Below are 22,681 nucleotides of genomic sequence, written 5' to 3'. Positions count from 1 at the left end.
CTAAGAAAAATCCTTGCAGGGAGACAGAAGGAACAGCATAAGATGGGGTCAATGCCCAACTCTGTGTTCAAGCTTTATGGTAGAAGCTGCAGAGAGGGAAAGCAACAAATTGATCCCAGTGGGGAAGAACCTCCCCTTGCTTTGGACTTGCTAGAAGGCAATAAAGCTTCAGGCATAAAAACCGTCCAGGTGACTATGATAGCCAACCCAACTAGCCCAAACCTCAGAGAAGAAAACTAGCGCAAAATGCTTTAAAATTTTTTTAAAGTTTCATTTCTTAAGAAAGCATATTGTTTATATAAATTACAGATCTATAATGATAAAACATAATTTTTAAAAATACTTCTCAGCCAACAGCAAGCTTCCTAAGCTATAGGAATAAAAAATGTTACCATTCCAGACTATGATTCAATTTTTTCCTCCACTCCAACAGTTTTTTACCCCCAGGAAAATGAGGAAGAGTCTTCTTCACTTCTTAAAGATGTGACCAGTCTTCTTAATCTTCGACTTTTATTAGTCTAACACATCTTTTAAAATCTTTAAATGAAAGAAATAACTAGTAGGAACTCACAAAGAGAATACTTCTAGTAGCAAATACTCCAATTTCCATAGCATGGATTAGTGCCTTTATTTGGAAAGAGTAAACAAAATCAACGACACTCAATCTTCCTTAAGATGTGGACTAAGAACATTATTAGCCATTTTATTCCAACTGGACTGAAAGACGACTAGGAGGATATTTTATTTCTCTTTCCAAAATGCTTATAATGCTACTTTTGGATTGCCTTCATTGGCTCCTTCCTATAGTCCAACAGCAACTGAAGTGCCAATGCTCTCATCCCATTCCAGTCAGTACTCTGAACCCCTAGCGTTAGAGAGAGAATTTTGTTGGCGGTTCTATGTTTAACAAATCACTAAATATACACAGTACTCTGGCACTGTGCTACTAAGATAAATAAGATATGGATGGTATCTACCTTCAAAGAGCTCACAGTCTAGTAAGGTAAACAGACTACTGCAGTATGGCCAGGTCTGGCTCAAAGGACAAGATGATGCTTGAGATGGACTATTTCAGGAGATTAGGTGACAACCAGGAGAAAATACATTAGCAGTTGGGGAGGCAAGGGGGTAGGAAAGAGTGACAGCATGTACACAGAACTAAAACTAACACTATGAACATCATATTTGGTTTATTCAGATAATTCTAGGCATTCTGGAATAGCTGCAGTGAGATCATTATATACCATGTTATGAGTTTACATTTTATTGTGCACGTGATGGGGGACAATGAAAGAGACAACTAGACGAAGGAAAGCAGTGTAGCAAGTTGGCAAGTGAGGTCAGAGACATGGAGAATACAATAAACAAAATTGTAGAGAAAATACATAAAAATTTGTATTATGTTCATACAATGGAATATTACTCAGCAATAATAAACTACTGGTACTCATAATAACATGGAGGAAACTCAGAAACATTATGTTGAATGAAAAAAGCCAGATACAATAGAGTACATATTATATAACTCTATGTACATAAAGTTCAAGAACAGGTAAAACTAAGCTACGCTGACAGAATTCAGAAAGATGCTTACCTTAGGGAAAAGCCTATTGGATTGGAAAGGAAAGAGCACGAGGAACTTTCTGGGACAATGACAGTGTTCTACATCTTAAATTACATGGTGGTTATACATGTAAACATATACATAAAAATTCATTCAGCTCTATACTTTAAATTTTGCACATTTTACCATACATAACTTAATAAAAATGTAAATTATACCTTAACCAAAAAGGAAAAGTGATATATAATTGTGCTGGAATAAAATCAGAATAAGTTAAACCAGTGTCACCCCATGAGCAATATCTAACTTGTAAGAAATCAGAACAAACATTCTAATAGACACCATATTCAACTAGCGAACAAAAATTACTAGAAGACTTTAAGTACAAAAATCTAGCTGCTTCTCCCCTTCAGAAAGATATATAGGCAAGTGTTCCTTAAAATAAATGCTGTGAAAATAAAGTTTCTAAAGAAAAAGAAATAGCTCACTATTAACCAAAAAATAAAAATTTTCTAGACAGCAGTACCTGCCTTATAGGAGGTACCATAAAGATTAATAAGGCGTGAGAAGCACTTAATACAATAAGTATTCTCCACACTACCACTACTATTATTACTACATAATACCAATAAAATGGAAACTTTCCTTCAGATTATGCCTAAACCACTAATTGAGAATACACTATTTAACGGCACATTATTCAACTACAGCACTTCTCATCCTAGGCTTTTTTTTTTTTTTTTTAACCATTGAGATCAGCAAGTTCTTGACAGCTGAAACATCTAGTTAGATTTAGAAAGACCCAAGTTAACTGCAATGAAATCAAAGTATTCTTTTCTTTTTTAATCTGTTTATATCCTGAAGCCATGTTCACTTACCAACAGATAGTAAATGCACCTTTTTAACATTTCAAAAACTTATATTATTAAAAAAGCAATCTTTCACATATCAGACAAAAAGTACATGATCACAATTCAATTTTCTGAAGTCAACAGTCTTAAAAAATGAAAATAAATCAGAATGCTAAATTAGAAGTCATTTAGTAGAGATACAAAAAATATTAAAACAATCATTTATAACTCTGAACATTATATTAACATAAAGAAGTCATAATTTGGTAAATTTAAACAACTGTAGAAGTGCTTTCTTTGTTAATGGAAATAAGAAAGTAAAATTCACAGAAGCAAAGACTACTCAAGTACTATAACCCACTAAGAAGGGAACACTGAAGCAACCTAGCAAATCTCTTACTGAATTGTTTTCCGAGTGGCTAAACCAAACATCAACTTGATTTCTGAACGTGTTTAACAGTCACTGGAAACTGCATACTTTAATTGCACAATTTGACAGCTGTATTTTCACTTCCATCAAATCAACTGGACCAAGTGCATCAAAAAGTTGGTTCTTTGTATTTCAAAATTTAATTTAAAAACTCATTGATTTTGGATTTGGAGGCATGCTTTTTAAACATAAATTTTTTGTATTATTCCTACTTTGATATGTAATATTTAACAAAGTTGTCTCCTACTTACCTTGATTTTGTCTTATTAACATCTCGTTGCAAGAACAATCTCATTCGAAATTAAATCAAACCTGAAAGAATACATGTAAAGGCGATCGTTTAGTTTTTTTCCTTCAGGTATGAATAAATATATCTATGATACACTATTCTTTTAAATTAAAAACTATAAATTGAATTATTACAGTAACCTTTAGGAAACTATGGCTAAGTACCATTTTTTGAGGAACAATCATCTATTCAAATGAGAAACAAACTTTTTAGTTCTCTTGTTTTCATTAATATTAATAGTATGGCAATAGCATAATTAAAATTATTACTTGTTAATAAAACACACACTTCTATCTATATCAATGTTTATCTAATATTATTACATACATACCAAAAAATACACCAAAAAGTTGAAGAAAAAAAAACAAGAGATGGCATAAAAGTGTATGTTAATAGCCATAATAATGGCTAACACTGATTAAATACTTACTAAATGCCAGGGAAGATTATTCTAGAGAATAGTGTATATTGATACTCTCCTGCTTCTTCAATTTAGCCTTCAATCTAGTATAAGGTGACCTCCACCCCAACACTCCACTGAAAATTTACTTGTCAAAAATCTACCCACCCCTAATTTTATCACACTTCACAAATGATGAAACTCAATATATCTTACCCTGAACTCTACACATCACCTTTGCCCCATTCCTAAAACCAGCTTGTTACTCTTCTGAATTTTTATTCTCAAAAAATGGCACCACCATATCTACTACTATTCTCACCTAGATTACTGTAACTGTTCTATTTCTAGACTCACTATCCTCTCAAATTCATCCTTCCCAAAACTATGTAAGTAATCATTTTGCAATGGCTACCCTGAAGACATCACATCTATGCCTCAAGGCCTTCAACAGTACTCATCAATGACCTAAGCCTCATCTATTTATCCCCAATCTTTACTCAAGGCCTTCAACAGTACTCATCAATGACCTAAGCCTCATCTATTTATCCCCAATCTTTACTCTCCCCTTCACTCCATGTTTCTACTATACTAAACCCCTTCAACTCCCAGAAGAGCCCATATGCTCTCAGCTTTCCTGCCTTTTCACATGGTGAACTATACCTACTTTCTCTCTCTCCTTAACCTTGCTAACACCTTTCTACTAGTTTTTTGATATTTAGCTCAGTCACCCTGGCAGATCCTTCTTTAACTTCTTCAACTATGTAAAGCTGTGTTTCTCAATTGTTATAGCAACTAGTGATAGCTCTATATCAATTCTGTTTACCTGTGTGTTTTCTGAGCTACAATGTGGACACAGAGGAAAAGAATTCATTTATCTCACTTCAGCACTTTCACTGGATAGCACATAATAAAAGCCTAACAATGTAGGCAGAATGAAAGATTAGAAATTTTGTATTGTATCCCCAAATGTACACAGGGATACAGAAGATAAAGTAAAATTCAGGCTAATAAGTTTATCCACATTTTCAAGGACTAGAGAAAAAAATTCATATCACTTCTGGATCCCAGTAACATTATTTTATAAAATGACTACATCTAAGTAAAATACAACTGACAAAAATTGCCCAGCACAACCTTTTATTGAGTAAATGAATTAATTTCACGGATTATCAGTACCAAGATTTGGTATTAAATGTTTGTATCTACAGAAAACAAAGTTTGTGGACAATAAATCCTAGACTAATTTAAGTATTAGCATTAAGCAGAAAAACTTTGGAGAGAATAGGGAATATGGTTTTAATACTAATAATGTCAATAATCTAGAAAAGTGGTTCTCAAACTTCAGGGTGCATAGGAATGACCCAGAGGGCTTGTTATGCAGAGATGGCTAAGCCCTACCCTCAGAGTTCCTGATTTGGCAGGTCTAAGATTGCAGCCTGATCATTTGTATTTCTAAGTTCCTAAAGTGATACTGATGCTGACACTTCTGGGACCACCCACTAAGAACACAGGCCTAGAATTTTTTGCATAATGTCTAGAAGAGATAAGAATATTCTGCCACCCACTGCCACCAGCCTTTACCCACCCAGAACTAGATACTGAGACCTATTACCAACAAACTATAAACCAGAGTGGGAACATCAGAAGTCTACTATGAGTTGCTCAGTATGATAGGCTAAAAAATGGTCCTACAAAAGAAATCCATATCCTACTCCCTCGAACCTGTAAATTTTACTTTATATGGCAAAAGAAAAAAATGTGTCTTTACAGATGTGATTAAGTGAAAGATTTTGAGATGGAGAGATTATCCTGGATCATCTGGATGGGCCCTAAATACAATCACATATATCCTTATAAAGAAGAGGACATGGAGACATCTGACTATACACAGCAAAGGTAAAGACAGAGCAGAAAGAGATATGAAAACACTGGCCTTGAAGACTGCAGCCAAAGCCAGGAATGCCAGCAGCTACCAGAATTGAGACAAGGTGAGGAACAGATTCTCCTATAGAGTCTGGAGAGAGATCATCACTGCTGACACCTTGATTTCTGCCCAGTGATACTGACTTCAGACTTCTGGCTTCCAGAACTGTGATAGAATTAAGTTTCTTTTTTTTTTTTTTTTTTTTTTTTTTTTTGCGGTATGTGGGCCTCTCACTGTTGTGGCCTCTCCCGTTGCGGAGCACAGGCTCCGGACGCGCAGGCTCAGCGGCCATGGCTCACGAACCCAGCCGCTCCACGGCATGTGGGATCTTCCCGGACCGGGGCACGAATCCGTGTCCCCTGCATCGGCAGGCGGACTCTCAACCACTGCGCCACCAGGGAAGCCCACGTTTCTATTATTTTAAGCAACCTGGTTTTCGATAATTTGTGAGTGCAGCCTAGGAAACTAATATATTGATGATGATGTCAGGTTCTCTGGGAGACAAATTAGAAGCACTACATAAAAGATGTTATGGACTGAACTGTGTCCCCATAAAATTCCCATGTTGAAGCTCTAACTCCCAATGTAACTGTATTTGGAGATAGGGCTTGTAAGGAGGTAATTAAGGTTAAATAGGGTCATAAGGATAGGGCCCTAATCCAATATGACTGGTGTCCTTATAAGAAAAGACAGAGACACCAGGGATGCAGGCTCAGAGGAAAGGCCGTGAGAAAACAGCTGTCTGCAAGGAGACAGGAATCAGTGGAAACCAAACCTAACTCTCAAATCTTGGACTTCTAGCCTCCAGACCTGTGAGACAATAAATTTCTGTTGTTTAAGCCACCTCATCTGTGGTTTTTTATTATAGCAGCCCTAGCAGACTAATACAAAAGGATATGGAGATACATGTTTGCACAACAAAGTGAATGTACTTAATGCCACTGAGCTATACACTTCAAAATGTTTAAAATGTTGAATTTTATTATATGTACATTTACCACAATAAATAAGACAAAAGCATACACAAATACTACACACAATAACTGACTTCAGCTGTTTAATTTTTTTATCTTGTTCTGCTCACAGCTATATTTCAAAGTCTGGGGGGAAAAACCACTTTTAATTGTATCTGTTCCCCAAAGAGACAACAAACCAGGCCATTTTAAACACTATATTTTTTTAAAAGGTGGATTTTATAAGGAAGTTTGATAGAAAGTTCCTTTTAAATCCATACCTTAAAAGTATAATATAATTAGGATATTCTTTAGGTGAATACTGGAAGGGGGATACAGAAAAGAAAAAACACTTAAAGTAACTGATATAACTGGTTTTACCTCAAAAGGTACATTTTAAGAGAAAACTGCAAACTAAAATGTCAAATATATCCTCCCCCAAACCCATAATCCCAGTCTAATCATGAGAAAAACATCAGACAAATTCCAGTAGAGGAAAATCCTACGATATGCCTAACCAATACTCCTCAAAACTGTCAAGGTCATCAAAAACAAAGCCTTAAAGAGCCTAAAGAGAACTGACAACTAAATGTAATGCAGTATCCTGGATGGGATCCTGGAAGAGAAAAAGAACGTCAGGTAAAAACTAAGGAAATGTGAATAAACTATGTTCTTTAGTTAATAACAACGTAACAATATTGGTTTATTAACTATAACAATTGTACCAGACTAAAGTAAGTTGTTAATAATAGAGAAAACAAAGTGTGCATGGGGGAAGAAGGAGAGTGTAGGAAGTTTTGTACTATTCTTTTCAAATTTTCTATAAATCTAAAATTTCTAAAAAGTAATATTGGGACTTCCCTGGTGGCACAATGGTTAAGAATCCGCCTGCCAGTGCAGGGGATGCAGGTTCGAGCCCTGGTCTGGGAAGATCCCACGTGCTGCAGAGCAACTAAGCCCATGTGCCACAACTACTGAAGCCCACACACCTAGAGCCTGTGCTCCACAACAAGAGAAGCCACTGCATTGAGAAGTCTGTGCACTGCAATGAAGAGGAGCCCCTGCTCGCTGCAACTAGAGAAAACCCGTGCACAGCAACAAAGACCCATATGCCAATGCAGCTAAAAATAAAGAAACAAATAAATTTATTTTTTAAAATAAATAAAAATTAATGTCTTCATTTTCCAAGTACTTTAAGTATATTGAAAAGACATGAACATATTTTAGAAAATTAAACACTGACAAATTAGAAAAGGTTTCAGGGGCTTCCCTGGTGGCACAGTGGTTGAGAGTCCACCTGCCGATGCAGGGGGCACGGGTTTGTGCCCCGGTCTGGGAAGATCCCACATGCCGCGGAGCAGCTGGGCCTGTGAGCCATGGCCACTGAGCCTGTGTGTCCAGAGCCTGTGCTCCTCAACGGGAGAGGCCACAACAGTGAGAGGCCCACGTACCACACACACACACACACAAAAACCAAAAAAACAAAAAAGAAAAGGCTTCAGAATTAAACCCTGAAGTAAACATAACACATCAAAAATATGTATAAGGTATGCCACAAAATAAGTCTTACCAAATTTAAGACTGAAATCATGCAAACTATCTTCTCTCACCACAATGAAATGAAACTAGAAATCAAAAGCAGAAGGAAAACAGGAAGATCCACAAATACAAGAACTAAACTACTAACTCTTAAACAACCAATAGGTCAAAGAAGAAATCACAAGGGAATTTAGACAATATTAGGAGACAAATAAATATGAAAACACAACATACCAAAACTAATGGGATTCAGTGACAGCAGTACTAAGAGGGAAGTTTATATGCTTACATTAAAAAAGGAAGATCTTAAATCATCAACTTAACTTTATACTTAAATAAGAACGAGCTAAACCAAAAGTTAGCAAAAGGAAGGAAAGAATAAAGAATAAAGCAGAGATAAAATAAAGAACAGAAATGGGGGGTGGAAATCAACAAAACCAAGAGTTTGTTTTTTAAAAGATCAACAAAATTGACAAATTCTTAGCTAGACTAAGAAAATAAGAGAGAAGATTCAAATAAAATTACAAATGAAAGAGGGGACATTATAACAAATGCCAAAAGGATTATAAGACATTACTATGAACAATTAGCTGCCAACAAATTGGACAACTTAGAAGAAACAGATAAGTTCCTAGAAACACATAACCACGATGACTGAATCATGAAGCACTAAAATATCTGATCGGACTTCTAACTAGGTAAGGAGATTGAAGCAGTAATCAAAACCCTCTCAATGAAGAAAAAAAGAACCAGATGACTCCACTGGATAATTCTACCAAACATTTAAAGAAGAATTCTCCTCAAACTCTTCTAAAGAACTGAAGATAAAAGAACATGCACAAACACATTCTCATTCAGGGTAATGAGGTCAGCATTACCCTGATACCAAAGCCAAAGACGCAACAAGAAAAGAAAACTACAGACAAATATCCCTGATGAATATCAGCAAATATCCTCAACAAAATACCAGCAAACTGAATTCATTAGCACACCAAAAGAATGATACTCACCATGACCAAACTGGATTTATTCCTGGAATGCAAGGATGGTTCAACAAATAAAAATCAATTGATGCAATACGTCATATTAACAGAAGGAAGGACAGAAACCACGTGACCACCTCAATTAATGCAGAAAAAGCATTTGACAAAACTCAATACCATTTTATGATAGGAACATGCAATAAACTAGAAATAGAAGGAAACCACTTCAACATAGTAAAAGCCACATGAGAAAAGCCCACAGCTAACATCATACCCTACAGTGAAAGACGGAAAGTTTTCTCTCTAAGAGCAAAAAGAAAGCAAAGATGCCCACACTTGCTACTTCTACTCAACACAATACTGGAAGTACAAACCAGAGAAATTAGACAGGAAGACAAAATAAAAGGCACACAAATTGGAAAAGCAGAAGTAAAATTACCTGTTTGCTGATGACATGCTCTTATACATAGAAAATCCTAAAGATTCTTTAAAAAAAGTTAAAACTTCTTTTAAAAATGTTAAAACTAATAAATGGTTTCAGCAAAACTGCAGGATACAAAACCAATACACAAATATCAGTTGTGCTCTACATATTAACAATGAACAATATGAAAAACAAAATTATGAAAACAATCCCATTTATAATAGTGCTGGGAAATAAATAGTGCTGGGAAAACTGGATCAAAACATGCAAAAGGGGCTTCCCTGGTGGCGCAGTGGTTGGGAGTCCGCCTGCCAGTGCAGGGGACACAGGTTTGTGCCCCAGTCCGGGAGGATCCCGCATGCTGCAGGGCAGCTGGGCCTGTGAGCCATGGTTGCTGAGCCTGCATGTCCAGAGCCTGTGCTCTGCAGTGGGACAGGGCACAACAGTGAGAGGCCCATGTACCGCAACAAAAAAAAAAAAAAAAGGAAAACATGCAAAAGAATGAAGTTGGATCTTTACCTAACACAACATTAAAAAATTAACTCAAAATAGATCAAAGACATAAACTTGAGAGCTAAAACCCTGAAAAAAAGGCAAAAAGCTTCATGAGATTGAGTTTGGGATATGACACCAAAAGCAGAGACAACAGAAGCAAAAATAGACAAAGTGGACTACCACAAACTTAAAAACTCCTCTTCTTCAAAGGAATCAATAGATAGAGTGAACAGGTAATCTAAAGAATGGGAGAAAATTTTTACAAATCATATATCTGATAAGGGGTTAAACATCCAAAATATATAAGTAACATTTACAACTCAACAACAAAAAAACCCAAAAACAACCTGATTAAAAAATGGGCAAAAGATCTGAATAGACAGATATCAAAAAACATATACAAATGTTCAAAGAGTATATGAAGAGATGCTCAACACTGCTAATCATAAAAAAATACAAATCAAAACCACAATGAGATATTTCACATCTCAATAGAATGGCCACTACCAAAAGAAAAGAAAATAATAAGCTTTGGAAAGGATACAGAGAATTGGAACTCTTGTGCAGTGTAGGTGGAAATGTAAAATGGTGTAACAATTACAGAAAATAGTATGGCAGTTCCTCAAAAAATTAAAAACAGAATTAGCATATGATTCAGTAATCTCAGTTCTGGGTATATACCAAAATAATTCAAAGTAGGATCTCAAAGAGATATTTACATACCCATATTCCTTGTAGCATTATTCAAGAGGTGGAAACAAACTGAATGTTCATCAACAGATAAATGGATAAAGGAAATGCAGTATATACATCCAATGGAATATTATGTAGTCTTTAAAAATGAATAAAATCCTGTTACATGCTACATCATGGATGAACTTGAGGACATTATGCTAAGTGAAATAAGCCAATTACAAAATAACAAATATTGTATGATTCCACTTGTATGAATTATCTAACATAGTCAAGATAACAGAAAAAAAAGGTAGAAAGGTAGGTGCCAAGGGTTAAGGATTGGGCGGGGGGGGGATAAAATTAGTATTTAATGGTAGAGTTTCAGTTTCACAAAATAAAAAGTTCTAGAGATCTGACTGCACAGTACAAACATTCTTAACACTACTGAACTGTACAACTAAAAATAGTTAAGACTGTAAATTTAATGTTGTGTATTTTAAAACTTAAAAAAACAAAGAAATATCAAGAAAAAAATACATACAAGGGCCAAGATGGAATAGCAAGGATTGAGGTTGCCCTCCACCTGAAAAGCCTAAGAAACCAAAAAATATATATGAAATGAAAGTTTTCAAATATTAGGCAGTCACTGATGGTGAACCCTAAAAGAAGAGAAACAAATGCGGTGAGCCTTCCAACATTCCCCACTTACCACCTGAAGAAAATACAGCCCCCCAGGGAAGAGCTACCCAGGTAGAATATGATGGTCTCCCTGAACTGAGGAGACTCAGCTGGAAGTCCAACGAAGCCATGACAGCTAGAGATTGCAGGGCAGGAGAGAAGACGACTGCATAGAGCTACCATACCCTTAAGTATTCAGCTGCATAACAATTTGAACAAGCCTGTGTGGAAACTACCCAAGGTGAAGGAAAGAGCCACTCAAAAGGATGAGAGGAATTATTGCCCTAGTCTCACACAAAGTCAGAAATAATGCCTGTTCCCTTTCGAAAGAGTATAAAACCTCTTAAGTCAGGCAGCACTAACTATAGCAACCCTAGATTAAATGCTTTTGAAAGACAGACCCAAAAGGGGAATGTAGCTGAAGAGGGAAGAATTACAAAGTGGCAAGAGGAAACTTTTGGGAGTGATAAATATATTCATTATCTTGTTTTGTGGTGATGACTTCCTAAGTGTATATATATGTATCTCAAAACTTATCATACTGTATACTTTAAATATGTGTATTTCACTGCATGTCAATTATATCCCAATAAATCTGTTTTTAAAACTTCAATTACAACAATACAAACAACCCAATTATAAAATGGGCAGAAGATTTGAAGCAGCACTTCACCAAAGATACATGAATGACAAGTAAGTACATGAAAACATGCTCAGTATCATCTGTCAATAGGGAAATGAAAATGAAATCCACAACAAGTTATCACTACATAACTACAAAAATGGCTAAAGTTAGTAAGGCTGACCATACCAAGTGTTGGCAAACATGTGAAGGAACTGAAACTCTAACTCACACATACAGGAAGATAAAATGGTACAATGACTTTGTAAAAATAGTTTCACCATGTCTTTTTTTTTAGTATTTTTTTAAGTCTTTATTGAATTTGTTACAATATTGCTTCTGTTTTATGTTTTGGTTTTTTGGCCATGAGGCATGTGGGATCTTAGCTCCCTGACCAGGGATCGAACCCACACCCCCTGCATTGGAAGGAGAAGTCTTAACCACTGGACCACCAAGGAGGTCCCAGTTTCACCATTTCTTAAAATGTCAAACATACACCTACTCCTAGATATTTACCCAAAGAAATGAAAGCATATGTTCACACAAAGGCTTACATACAAATAATCATCTTCATATGTAATAGCCAAAAGCTGAGGGAAAAAATGTCCAGCAACACACTAATCCTTAAATCATATCTGTAAAATGGAATAAGTAGAATTTAACTAATGACACATACAACACAGATGAATCTGAAAATAATCATGCTGAGTGAAAAAAAAATGCTGAGAAAAAGATTTCACACTGCATAGCTTCATCTACATAAAATTCTAGAAAACTCAAACTACTCCATAAATGACAGAAAGCAAATCAGTCATTGTCTGGGCATTAGGGGAGGAGCAATAAATATGAAAGGATTACAAAGGGGCACAAAGAAACCTTCGAGGATAAAGGATATGTTTATTATCTTGTAGTGATGATTTCACGGGTGTATATAGATATCAAATCCGTTCAAACTGCACACTTTAAACGTGTGATTTATTATATGTCAAAGGTACTTCAATAAATCTATTTAAAATATCACAATATGCAAAGAATAATAAGCAGGAAAAAAATAAAGTCAAATCTCAAATTAAGAAGGTTAAAATGATAATAATAAACACAAAAAACCATTGTCATTTATAACTAAAAGAGTAAAGATACAAATTAATCATCTATTAACACCTACAACTCATAAGACAACTGGCATTACAATTACCCTATATTTGGTAACTCAATACATGAACAATGCTTCCAAAATCTCATCAGACACATCCCATGAAACAAGTAAAGCAAGTCATCTGGACTACTTGACAGATCAATGTATTTAATTTACACTTGTCACAACTTCTATACTTAAACTCAATTCCTACTGAAATATAATGGGGCTCGACCCAGAACAAAATAACATCAAAAATTAATTCTAGGGCTTCCCTGGTGGCGCAGTGGTTGAGAGTCCGCCTGCCGATGCAGGGGACACAGGTTCGTGCCCCAGTCCGGGAAGATCCCACATGCCGCCGAGCGGCTGGGCCCATGACCATGGCCGCTGAGCCTGCGCGTCCAGAGCCTGTGCTCTGCAACGGGAGAGGCCGCAACAGTGAGAGGCCCGCATACCGCAAAAAATAATAATAATAATAATTCTACAACATGAGTCAAAAAGTCTGTCTGCAAAAATAACCCCAATTCTGTACCATCCCATTACTCATGCACTTGGCAATAAGGCTTTGCAGTTTCTCCTACCAAGAGGTAGAATCTTTCCCCAGTCCTTTCAATTCTGGGCTTGACCTTATAAGGAAGATCAGTAGAATATAACAAATGTCACAGTTTGCCAGTTCTGAGCTAGACTTCAAGAGACCATGTATGCCTCTGCTCTCTTGGAGTCCTGCCACTACCATGAGAACAAGCCCACTCTAATCTGCTGGAGGACAAGAGGACAGCCCAGATGTCCCACCCCAGGCCATCCTAGAGAAGCCAGCCAAGAGCAGCAGAATCACCCTCCTGAGCTGCTTCTGAATGCAGACCTAAACGAGCCCTACCAAGACTAGAAATACTGCCTGACTCATAGACTTGTTCTAATAGTAAATGTTTGTTTTAAACCAAGTTTTAGAGTAATTTATTACACAGCAATAGCTAACTGATATAGCAACTCTATCTTAAAGATACCATATTATTCTTATCCCTAGAAAGAGTTATTTTAGATTAACAATTGATCTAGGTCTCTTAACTTTTGAAGGCAAGGGAAAAGGAGACATAAAAATCTCTTTTATTATTTTACTAACAGCGACTCTAGAAAACATCACAGTTTGTCAATCTCAAAGATATATAAACTGAGCAAAATCATTTTAACAAGTAATGTCATCAGTCAACTACAATCTTTCATGAAATTTTATTGCTAGATTTACTGGATTCAAGAATACAATGAAATCTTTCAGGATATGCCATAAATCTATATAAACTGTTGCAGAGCAATCTGCTACCTTGCCTAACATTTTTTTCCTATTTATGCTAATGGTATCTTCCTTTAAGGAAACACTCTTACTCAACTATTAAAGTTGCACCAATGTTAGGCCCACCCCTGGATCAAGGGATGAACAAGTGATACCCAGGCTGATCAGAGTACCTTGTTCTCCTAGCCATCATAATTTTATTATGGATGGGAATGTAGTCCAGAATGGGAAATTTGGAATCCTTCTCATGATGTTTTCAAGAACTACTGGGAAAGGTATACTCTTCAGTGGAAATAACAGCTATGACAATGATGTAGATCACAGCAGACAGTGGCCATCTTTGCCACCTCATGGAGATTAACATATTTAGGAATAAAGTCACCACAGAAAAAAATCAAAGCCAAGAGACAAAGACATTATCCTAATGTTATCATTTGCACTCATTGATTCAAACATGTCAATTCAAATAACTGCAATAATAGCAGAAGAGGTAGTATTTATCAACCCACCGAGACCTACTGGAAAAACTGAGCAAGATATTAAAAACCGTAAATTTGATGGCATCAAAAAGTTAACACAAGAGTGAAGAATGATCAGGCCAAGATCCAAAACAAGATGGAGACCTACAGATAGAAACCCAGCACCTGAAGATGCTTTTACCTTTGGGTTATTTGCCAATCCACCTGATGCAGCTGAGAAACTGATCATTATTCCTGACACTGTTGTAGAGCTAGGGGGATCAAATGGAGATTGCAAGTTTAAGAACTGGTGAGTACCATACTAAATGTTACCCAGTATTTGAGTTGAGACCCTAAAGGACTAAACTGTAGTGAACCAGAAGTAAAAAAAAAGTTCTTACATGCACTGCAGCCCCACCTGAACACATCTAGATGGCCAAATAAAAAATCTCAATCCTTAAAATTTAATTAAGGTAAACCCAAACTGCTGGAGACCTCTGGTATGGCATGAACAAAAATTATCTCTGGAGAAAGATAACATAGGGCTCAGAACTGAGGCATGGAAAAGCAGTTGTAAATTTAAATGGAGAAAGCATGGCAGTGAGAGAACCAAAAAAGGAATATAATAAAAATTCTCAGTGTAAACTTTGCCCAAATCACTGGATGAGTGATAAACTATGTACACACAGAGGAAAACTGAAGGAGTTGAGGGGGAAAAGTTGACAGAGGCCAGAGAGAAAGCTACACTTGAAAAACAGAGCTTTACTGTGAGATTGATGCTTTTTCAACAGGGTACATTCAACTGTGTACAGTTTAGGCAGCAGGAAGCTGAAGCCCTACAAGGCTGAAGTGTCAGAGGACAGAATCAAAGCCCAGCAGAACAGCTGGGAATTAGTGGAATCTCTAGAAACATGTAAACCACAATCAAGCTTCAAAATCTGACTATAAACTTCACACAAGAATTCTCAGAAGAACATTAAAAGGGTCCAGTCACTAAAATATATTAATAATGTCCAGTTTTCAAGCAAAAACTACATGATATGCGAAGAAGCAGGAAACAGTGATCCATACTCAGGAAAAAAGGGGTGTCAATAGATATAATTCTGAGTACCCTGAATATAGGAGTTAGCATATAAAGAATTCCAAGCAACTATGTTAAAGTATGTTGTGAGAATTAAAAGAAAATACATTCAGAGTTGACAGAAACTATAAGAAAGAAAAAGCTGATACATAAAATAAATGACATAAAAATTCACCCAACGGAGGTGATTAGAGATGGTAGAAGAAAGAACTAATGAGCTTGAAGATAGGGCAATAAAACTGTCCAATCCAAAAAACAGGAAGTAAAATGACTGAAGAAAAATTAAGAGTCTCAGAGACCAGTAGGACAATATCAGGCAGTCCAAAATAGATGACACCCAACTCAACACATATGTACAACAAGATGTAACAATGCGAGAAGAGTAAAGAAGGTACAAAATAATTTTTGCTGAAGAATAATGGAAAAAAAATCTCAGATGTGGTAGAAAACATTAACTTATAGATACAAGAATCTCAACAAACCCAAGCAGGATAAACACAAAGAACCATTTCTACATATATGTCATAGTCAAGCCACTAAAGGCCAATGAGAAAACCTTGAGTGCAGCCAGAGAAAAGTGACTGGTTATATGTGGGAAATGACAATACAAGTAATGGTTGACTTATCACCAGAAAAAAGTGGATACTGGAACATCTTCTATATCCAGTGATACTATTCTTCAAAAATGAAAAAAAGATACTTTCAAATAGACAAAAAGATACTTGTGGTTAGCAGACAAAACCAACAGTTAAAAAAAAAAAGATGAGGTAAGGGGAGAATAAAAATAGTTAATCCAAAAGACAGCAAGAAAAGTGAGAAAAAGAATACAACAGTCCTAATAAATAGAAAGTACATAATAAGATCATTCACTTAAGTCCCAATAACCAGTAATACTATAAAATCTAAATAAATTTTATGTTACAATTAAAAGACTAAGAGTGTTAGATGGGACTGAAAGTAAAACAACAATGATATGGTGTATACATGAAATACTTCTAAAACATAAAGGCACAGAAAAATTTAAAATAAATGGTTGGGGGGAGAAAATGAACTACACAAACACTAACACTAAGAAGGCTTGTGCAGCTATGTTATTATCAATAAAGGTAGATTTCAAAGCAAAAAAGCATTACCAAAGATAAAAAAGAAGCAATAATGATAAACGGTTCAACTCATCAGAAACATGAAACCATTCTAAATTTGTGTGCCCCTAGTAATATGGATTCCAATATGTAAACCAAAAATCGACAGCAACACAAGAAAGACAAATCCATAATAGCAGTAGAAGATTTTAACATACCTCCCTAACTGAACAAGCATGCAGAAGTTTTGAGCAACATGATTAACAAAACTGACTTAACACAGCTGTCCTCAAACCTTTTTGGCACCCAGGGACCAGTTTTGTGAGACAATTTTTCCACGGACCGGGGGGCGGGGGTAGCGGTGGGTGGGGGGAGGAAGGGTTCAGGTGATAATGTGAGCCATGGGGAGCCGCAGATGAAGTTTCCCTCCCTCGCCCGCCACTCACCTCCTGCTGGGCAGCCTGGTTCCTAACAAGCTGTGGACCAGTCTTGGTCCGCAGCCTGGGAATTGGGGACCCCTGACTTAACAGACAGATGTAAATACTGCACCCCAAACCTGCAGAATACACATTCTTTTTCAAATACACAAAATATTTACAAAACCTGCTCAATAAACATAATAAAAGGTATTCAATCACATTTGCAATCACGGAAATGGAAAATAAAACCACTATGAGACAGCACTACACACCCTCTAGTATGGCTAAAATTAAAGATTAACAATATAAAGTGTTGGAGAAGATGAAGTGCAAAAGCAACTCTGTTGATGACTATAAATTGCTACAAACACTTTGGGAAAAAATGTTGAATATCTTCTAAAATTAAACATAAATACACTCTAAAACCAAGCTATTAAACTCTTAGATAGTTACTAAATATACACATGTGAGTGTGTGTACTAGGAGACACGTACAAGTTAATGCATAGCATTACTTACAGACAGCTAAAAATGGAAATAAATCAAATAACTTTCCATCAAAAATAGAATGAATAAACTGTGGACTATTCACATACTGTACGGCAATGGAAGTGAATGAATTACAGTTATATGCAACAATAGAACTAAAGCTCATAAACAAAGCTGGAAAAGCCAGGACCCATTTACATAAATTTCATTAACAGAAAAAATTTCAAAAATGTGTTTTTTAATAGTAAAAATATAAAGCAAAATGTTAGTACCAGAAAACGAAGGATGGTAATACCCTAACAGAGAAGAAGAGGTTTGGGAAGAAGCAGAGTGGAGGATCTGGAAATGTTTTAATTTTTGACAGGGGGTGACTAAGCAGGTATGTACTTTTGAATACTTAAGTTGGACATTTTTTCCATGCATTATTCTGAGCATTTTTTCCACAGTAAAAATGTTTCAAAACTAAAAACACAGACATTTAAGGCTTTGAATTTTTCTGTAAATAAGAAAGACACTAGCATTATCCTATAGTATTTTGTTTTTATTTTCATCAAAGCTATACAAATACATATTTTAAAAATCAAATAAAGCATGTTATGAAAAACAGCAGTGAAGTCCCCCCACCACCAATTTCTAAACAATACAGTTATATCTTGCTTTTTCATTTTGCATCTGATTATTTCCTGTGTAAGAAAATGACTTACCCTATTATATCCCTCTGTAACCTCCCTAAATTATACCATAGCCCTACAGGAAGATGGCTAATTGATTTTTTGACAAAAGTGCAAAAGCAATTCAATGGAGATAAAAAGTATTTTCAACAAATTGTGCTAGAGCAACTGGATATATGTGGAGAGAAAAAACAAAACAAAACAGTGACTTAAATCTGACATTCTATACCAATGTTAATTCAAAATGGATTATAGGTATACATGAAAAATGTAATATTATTAATCTTGTAGAAGATAGAAAAAAATCATCAGGCTCTAAAGACAGAAAAGTGTTCTTAGAAATAACAAATGCATGATCCTTAGAAAAAATCTGATAAACCGGACTTGATCAAAATGAAACTTTTCTACTCTGTGAGAGATCCTGTGAAGAGGATTAAAAAGCAAGTGACAAATTTGGAGAAAATGTGTGCAAACTACATACCTGACAAAAGACTCATATCTAAAATATGAAAGAACTTTGGGGACTTCCCTGGTGGTCCAGTGGTTAAGAACCCGCCTTCCAATGAAGGGGACATGGGTTTGACCCCTGGTTGGGGAACTAAGATCCCACATGCCGCAGCGCAACTAAGCCCGCGCGTTGCAACTACTGAGCATGTGGGCCACAACTAGAGAGGCTGCATGCCACAACTACTGAGCCTGTGTGCCACAACTGGAGAGAAGCCCGCGCACTGCAACAAGGAGCCCGCTTGCTGCAGCAGAGGATCCCACATGCTGCAACAAAGGTCCCGTATACTGCAACTAAGACCTGATGCAGCCAAAAATAAGTATTTTTTTAAAATAACTAGTGTGTTAAAATAAAATTATATATATAAAAGAATTTTGAAAACTCAATGGTAAGACACCAGCAAAAATACCAAAATAAGGAGATTCAAAAATCATCTCCATAAAACCAACAAGAACACTGACAAAAACAGAGTCAATGTTTTCCAAACTCTAGAAATTAACCAAAGACGTGCAGCAATCTGGGGAGACTTTATTCAAGAAAGATGGCTGAATCTTGATGAGACCAGCAAACTTTGTGGCATTTATTTTGCCCTATTCCCATCCTCCCACCCTAGTGCCACAGTAGACTTGAAAGCCAATAGTCCACAGGCCTGGTGAAAACCAGCAGCTTGGCAGTTACCTGAGGGGGTCAGAAGAGGGTGAGAGCTCCTTCACTATTGCATTCTCAGAGGACTGTCACTATTTGACATGTCTGGTGGTTTCCTGGAAGACACCACTCCCAAAGCTATCTTAAATTTGACCTAAGAGGGCACTCAGTGCAAAAAAAGCCTTTCCCCAAGGGCATTTGTCAAAAACGCCTGGAAAAAATTGTATCATGTTACAGCTGACTGAGGCAGTGGATAACAGATAAGACCAACAATAGACTAACCAAAAAGCTCAAAAAGAAAAATTGGGACTTAGAAAAGCTCCAATATATTCCTGAGAATCTAGATGGTCAAATGTGTGCCCAGAGCTGCACACATGCTCTAGGTTGTACACATGCTCAGGGAAGGCCTGAGAAGTCCCTAAGTGCTCACCTCTTGCTAACCTGGAAGCTCTGCATAAACAGGAAGGATAAGGCAAAGTTGCAAATGTACTGGCTGAGCACTGAAGGTGTGCCCCAACACACACACACACACACACACACACACACACACACACACACAAAGCCTCTCAACAAATACTGGGAGACTTACTGGTCCCAGGCCTTTAAGGAAATCACTGTCCAATTATTGGCTGACCACTAAGCTAACTGAGTAAAGAGACTTCAGTGGCCACACATAGCAAAGAATACATATTTTACAGAATTAGTTCTGAAAAATTGCTAAACAAATTAACAACAACAAACAGTAACAACAACAAATGCTGGGGAGGGGAGAATATCTAATCATCAGAGCTGCCACATTACTTAAAATGCAGTTTTCAACAAAAAAGTGACAAGACAATTTTAAAAAAAGTATGGCTCATACACATTCAAAAAAAAAAAAAAAGACAGTCAAAAGAAACTGTCTCTGAAGAAACTTCAGACATTGGACTTAGTGAACAAAGTTATAAATCAGCTTTAATATGTTCTAAGACCTAAAGGAAATCCATGTCAAAAGAACTAAAGGAAAGTATGATTGTCTCACAAGCAGAAAATATCAACACAAGAAGATTTTTGAGGTGACAGAAAAATTCTGCATCTTTATAGGGATGGAGGATATAAATGTATATACAGTTGTTAAAAATATACAGATAGAGTTTGTGCATGTAAATGTGTGTAAATTTAACTTTAAAAAGTCAAATTCAGGTCTGTAAAAAATAAAATGTGTATAGTTCTTGAAATTGGTAAAAAAAAAGAGAGACAGAAATCATGAAGAAGGACAAAATTGAAATTCTGAAGCTGAAAAGTACAATGAAAATGAAAAATTCACTACAAGGTTTTAGTAGCAGAGGTGAGCAGACAGAAGAAAGAATCAGTGAATCTGAAGATACACCAATTGAGATTATCCACTCTGAGGAGCAGAAAGAAAAGGAAAAAACAAAACAGTGTGTCTAATATTCCTGAAGGACATCATTAAGAACACCAATACAGAATGGGAGTCCCAGAAGAGAGGAGAAAGAAGGGAAGAAGTAATATCTGAATAAATAATGGCTGAAATTACTCCATATTTAATGAAAAACATTAATCTAAACACCCCAAAAGCTCAAGGAATCACAAGGAGGACAAACTCAAAGCAATTCACACCTAGATACTTCATAATCAATCTCTCAAAAAACAAGGAGAGGGCTTCCCTGGTGGCGCAGTGGTTGAGAATCTGCCTGCCGATGCAGGAGACATGGGTTCCCGCCCTGGTCCGGGAAGATCCCACATGCCACGGAGCGGCTGGGCCCATGAGCCATGGCCGCTGAGCCTGCGTGTCCGGAGCCTGTGCTCCGCAATGGGAGAGACCATAGCGGTGAGAGGCTCGCGTAACACACACACACAAAAAAAAAAAAAACAAGGAGAGAATCCTGAAAGAAACCAAGAGATAAGCAACTTGTCATATAGAAATCCTCAATAAAATTAACAGCTAATTTCATGTCAGAAACCATGAAAGCCATAAGACAATGGGAAGACATTCAAAGTACTGAGAAAATTAAGACTGTCAACCAATAATTCTGTAACTACTTTCCCAAAATGAAAGAGAAATTAAGACATTCAACAGATAAATAAAAAATGAGAGTACTGGCTGCTAGCAGACCTGCTGTACAAGAAATATTAAAGGGTGTCCTTCAGGCTGAAATCAAAGGACAGTAGTCAGCAACCTGAGTATGCCTGAATAATTAAAGGGCATGTAAAGGTAACCTGATAAGTAAACATGAAAGACACTGTAATTTAAAAATTTGTGACTCTTTTTTTCTCCTATTGGATTTAAAAGACATAGAAAGACAATTTGTATGACAATAATAGCACAAAGGAAGACAATAATAGAGGAATAAAGGAACAACAACAGAAAAAATTCATCAGACATATAGGAAACAAATAGCAAAAGGGAAGACATAAAATCTACCTTATCAGTAATTACATTAAATGCAAATTAATTGGGCATTCCAGTCAAAAAGCAGATTTGGCAGAATGGGTAAAAGAACATAATCCAACTATATGCTGCTTACAAGAGACATACTTCAGATTCAAAGACACTTTAGATTCAAGTAAATTTAAAGTGAAAGGATAGAAAAAGATGTACAATGCAAACAATAACCAAAAGACAGCTAGAGTAGCTATATTCTTATCAGATATAAGGTATTAAGAAAAAAATCATTACTAGAAACAAAGAAGGACATTTTATAATAAAAGGGTCAATTCATTAAAAATTATGATGAACTATAAACATATATATCCCTAACAACAACGCCTCAAAATATATGAAGCAGAAACTTACAGAATTGAAAGGAGAAACAGACAACAGCCAAAAACAAAAATAGTTGGAGACATCTATGCCTCACTTTCAATAATGGATAGAACCAGAAAGAAGACCAACAAGAAAATAAAAGACTTGAACACTATAAACTAACTAGACCTAACAGATAGCTACAGAATACTCAAGGAGAGCAGAACACACCTTTTTCTCAAGTGCACATGGTACATTCTCCAATATAGACCATATGTTAAGCCATAAAACAAGTCTCAACACATTTAAAAGAAATCAAATCATACGAAGTAT

General features: G+C 36.2%; 1 protein-coding gene across 19 annotated transcripts in view; it reads right to left on the bottom strand.

Annotated features, from left to right (window-relative positions):
• Positions 1–22,681, bottom strand: part of ZNF644 (zinc finger protein 644) — a 119,451-nt gene that overhangs the window by 80,507 nt on the left and 16,263 nt on the right. For 17 of the 19 annotated variants that reach the window (XM_059057068.2, XM_067043028.1, XM_067042990.1 and 14 more), the window contains one exon: positions 3,097–3,157. The exons of the other annotated variants lie outside the window; for them this stretch is intronic. In XM_059057068.2, the coding sequence (XP_058913051.1) occupies positions 3,097–3,140 (44 nt within the window). In that variant the 5' untranslated portion in view covers positions 3,141–3,157. The remainder of the gene's footprint in view (positions 1–3,096; positions 3,158–22,681) is intronic. 19 annotated transcript variants of the gene reach the window in all.

The sequence above is a fragment of the Kogia breviceps genome, chromosome 1 (genome assembly GCF_026419965.1).
Source record: "Kogia breviceps isolate mKogBre1 chromosome 1, mKogBre1 haplotype 1, whole genome shotgun sequence".
Lineage (NCBI taxonomy): Eukaryota > Metazoa > Chordata > Mammalia > Artiodactyla > Physeteridae > Kogia > Kogia breviceps.
Note: the sequence above shows the minus strand (reverse complement) of the source record. Positions and strands in the feature narration are given on the sequence as shown.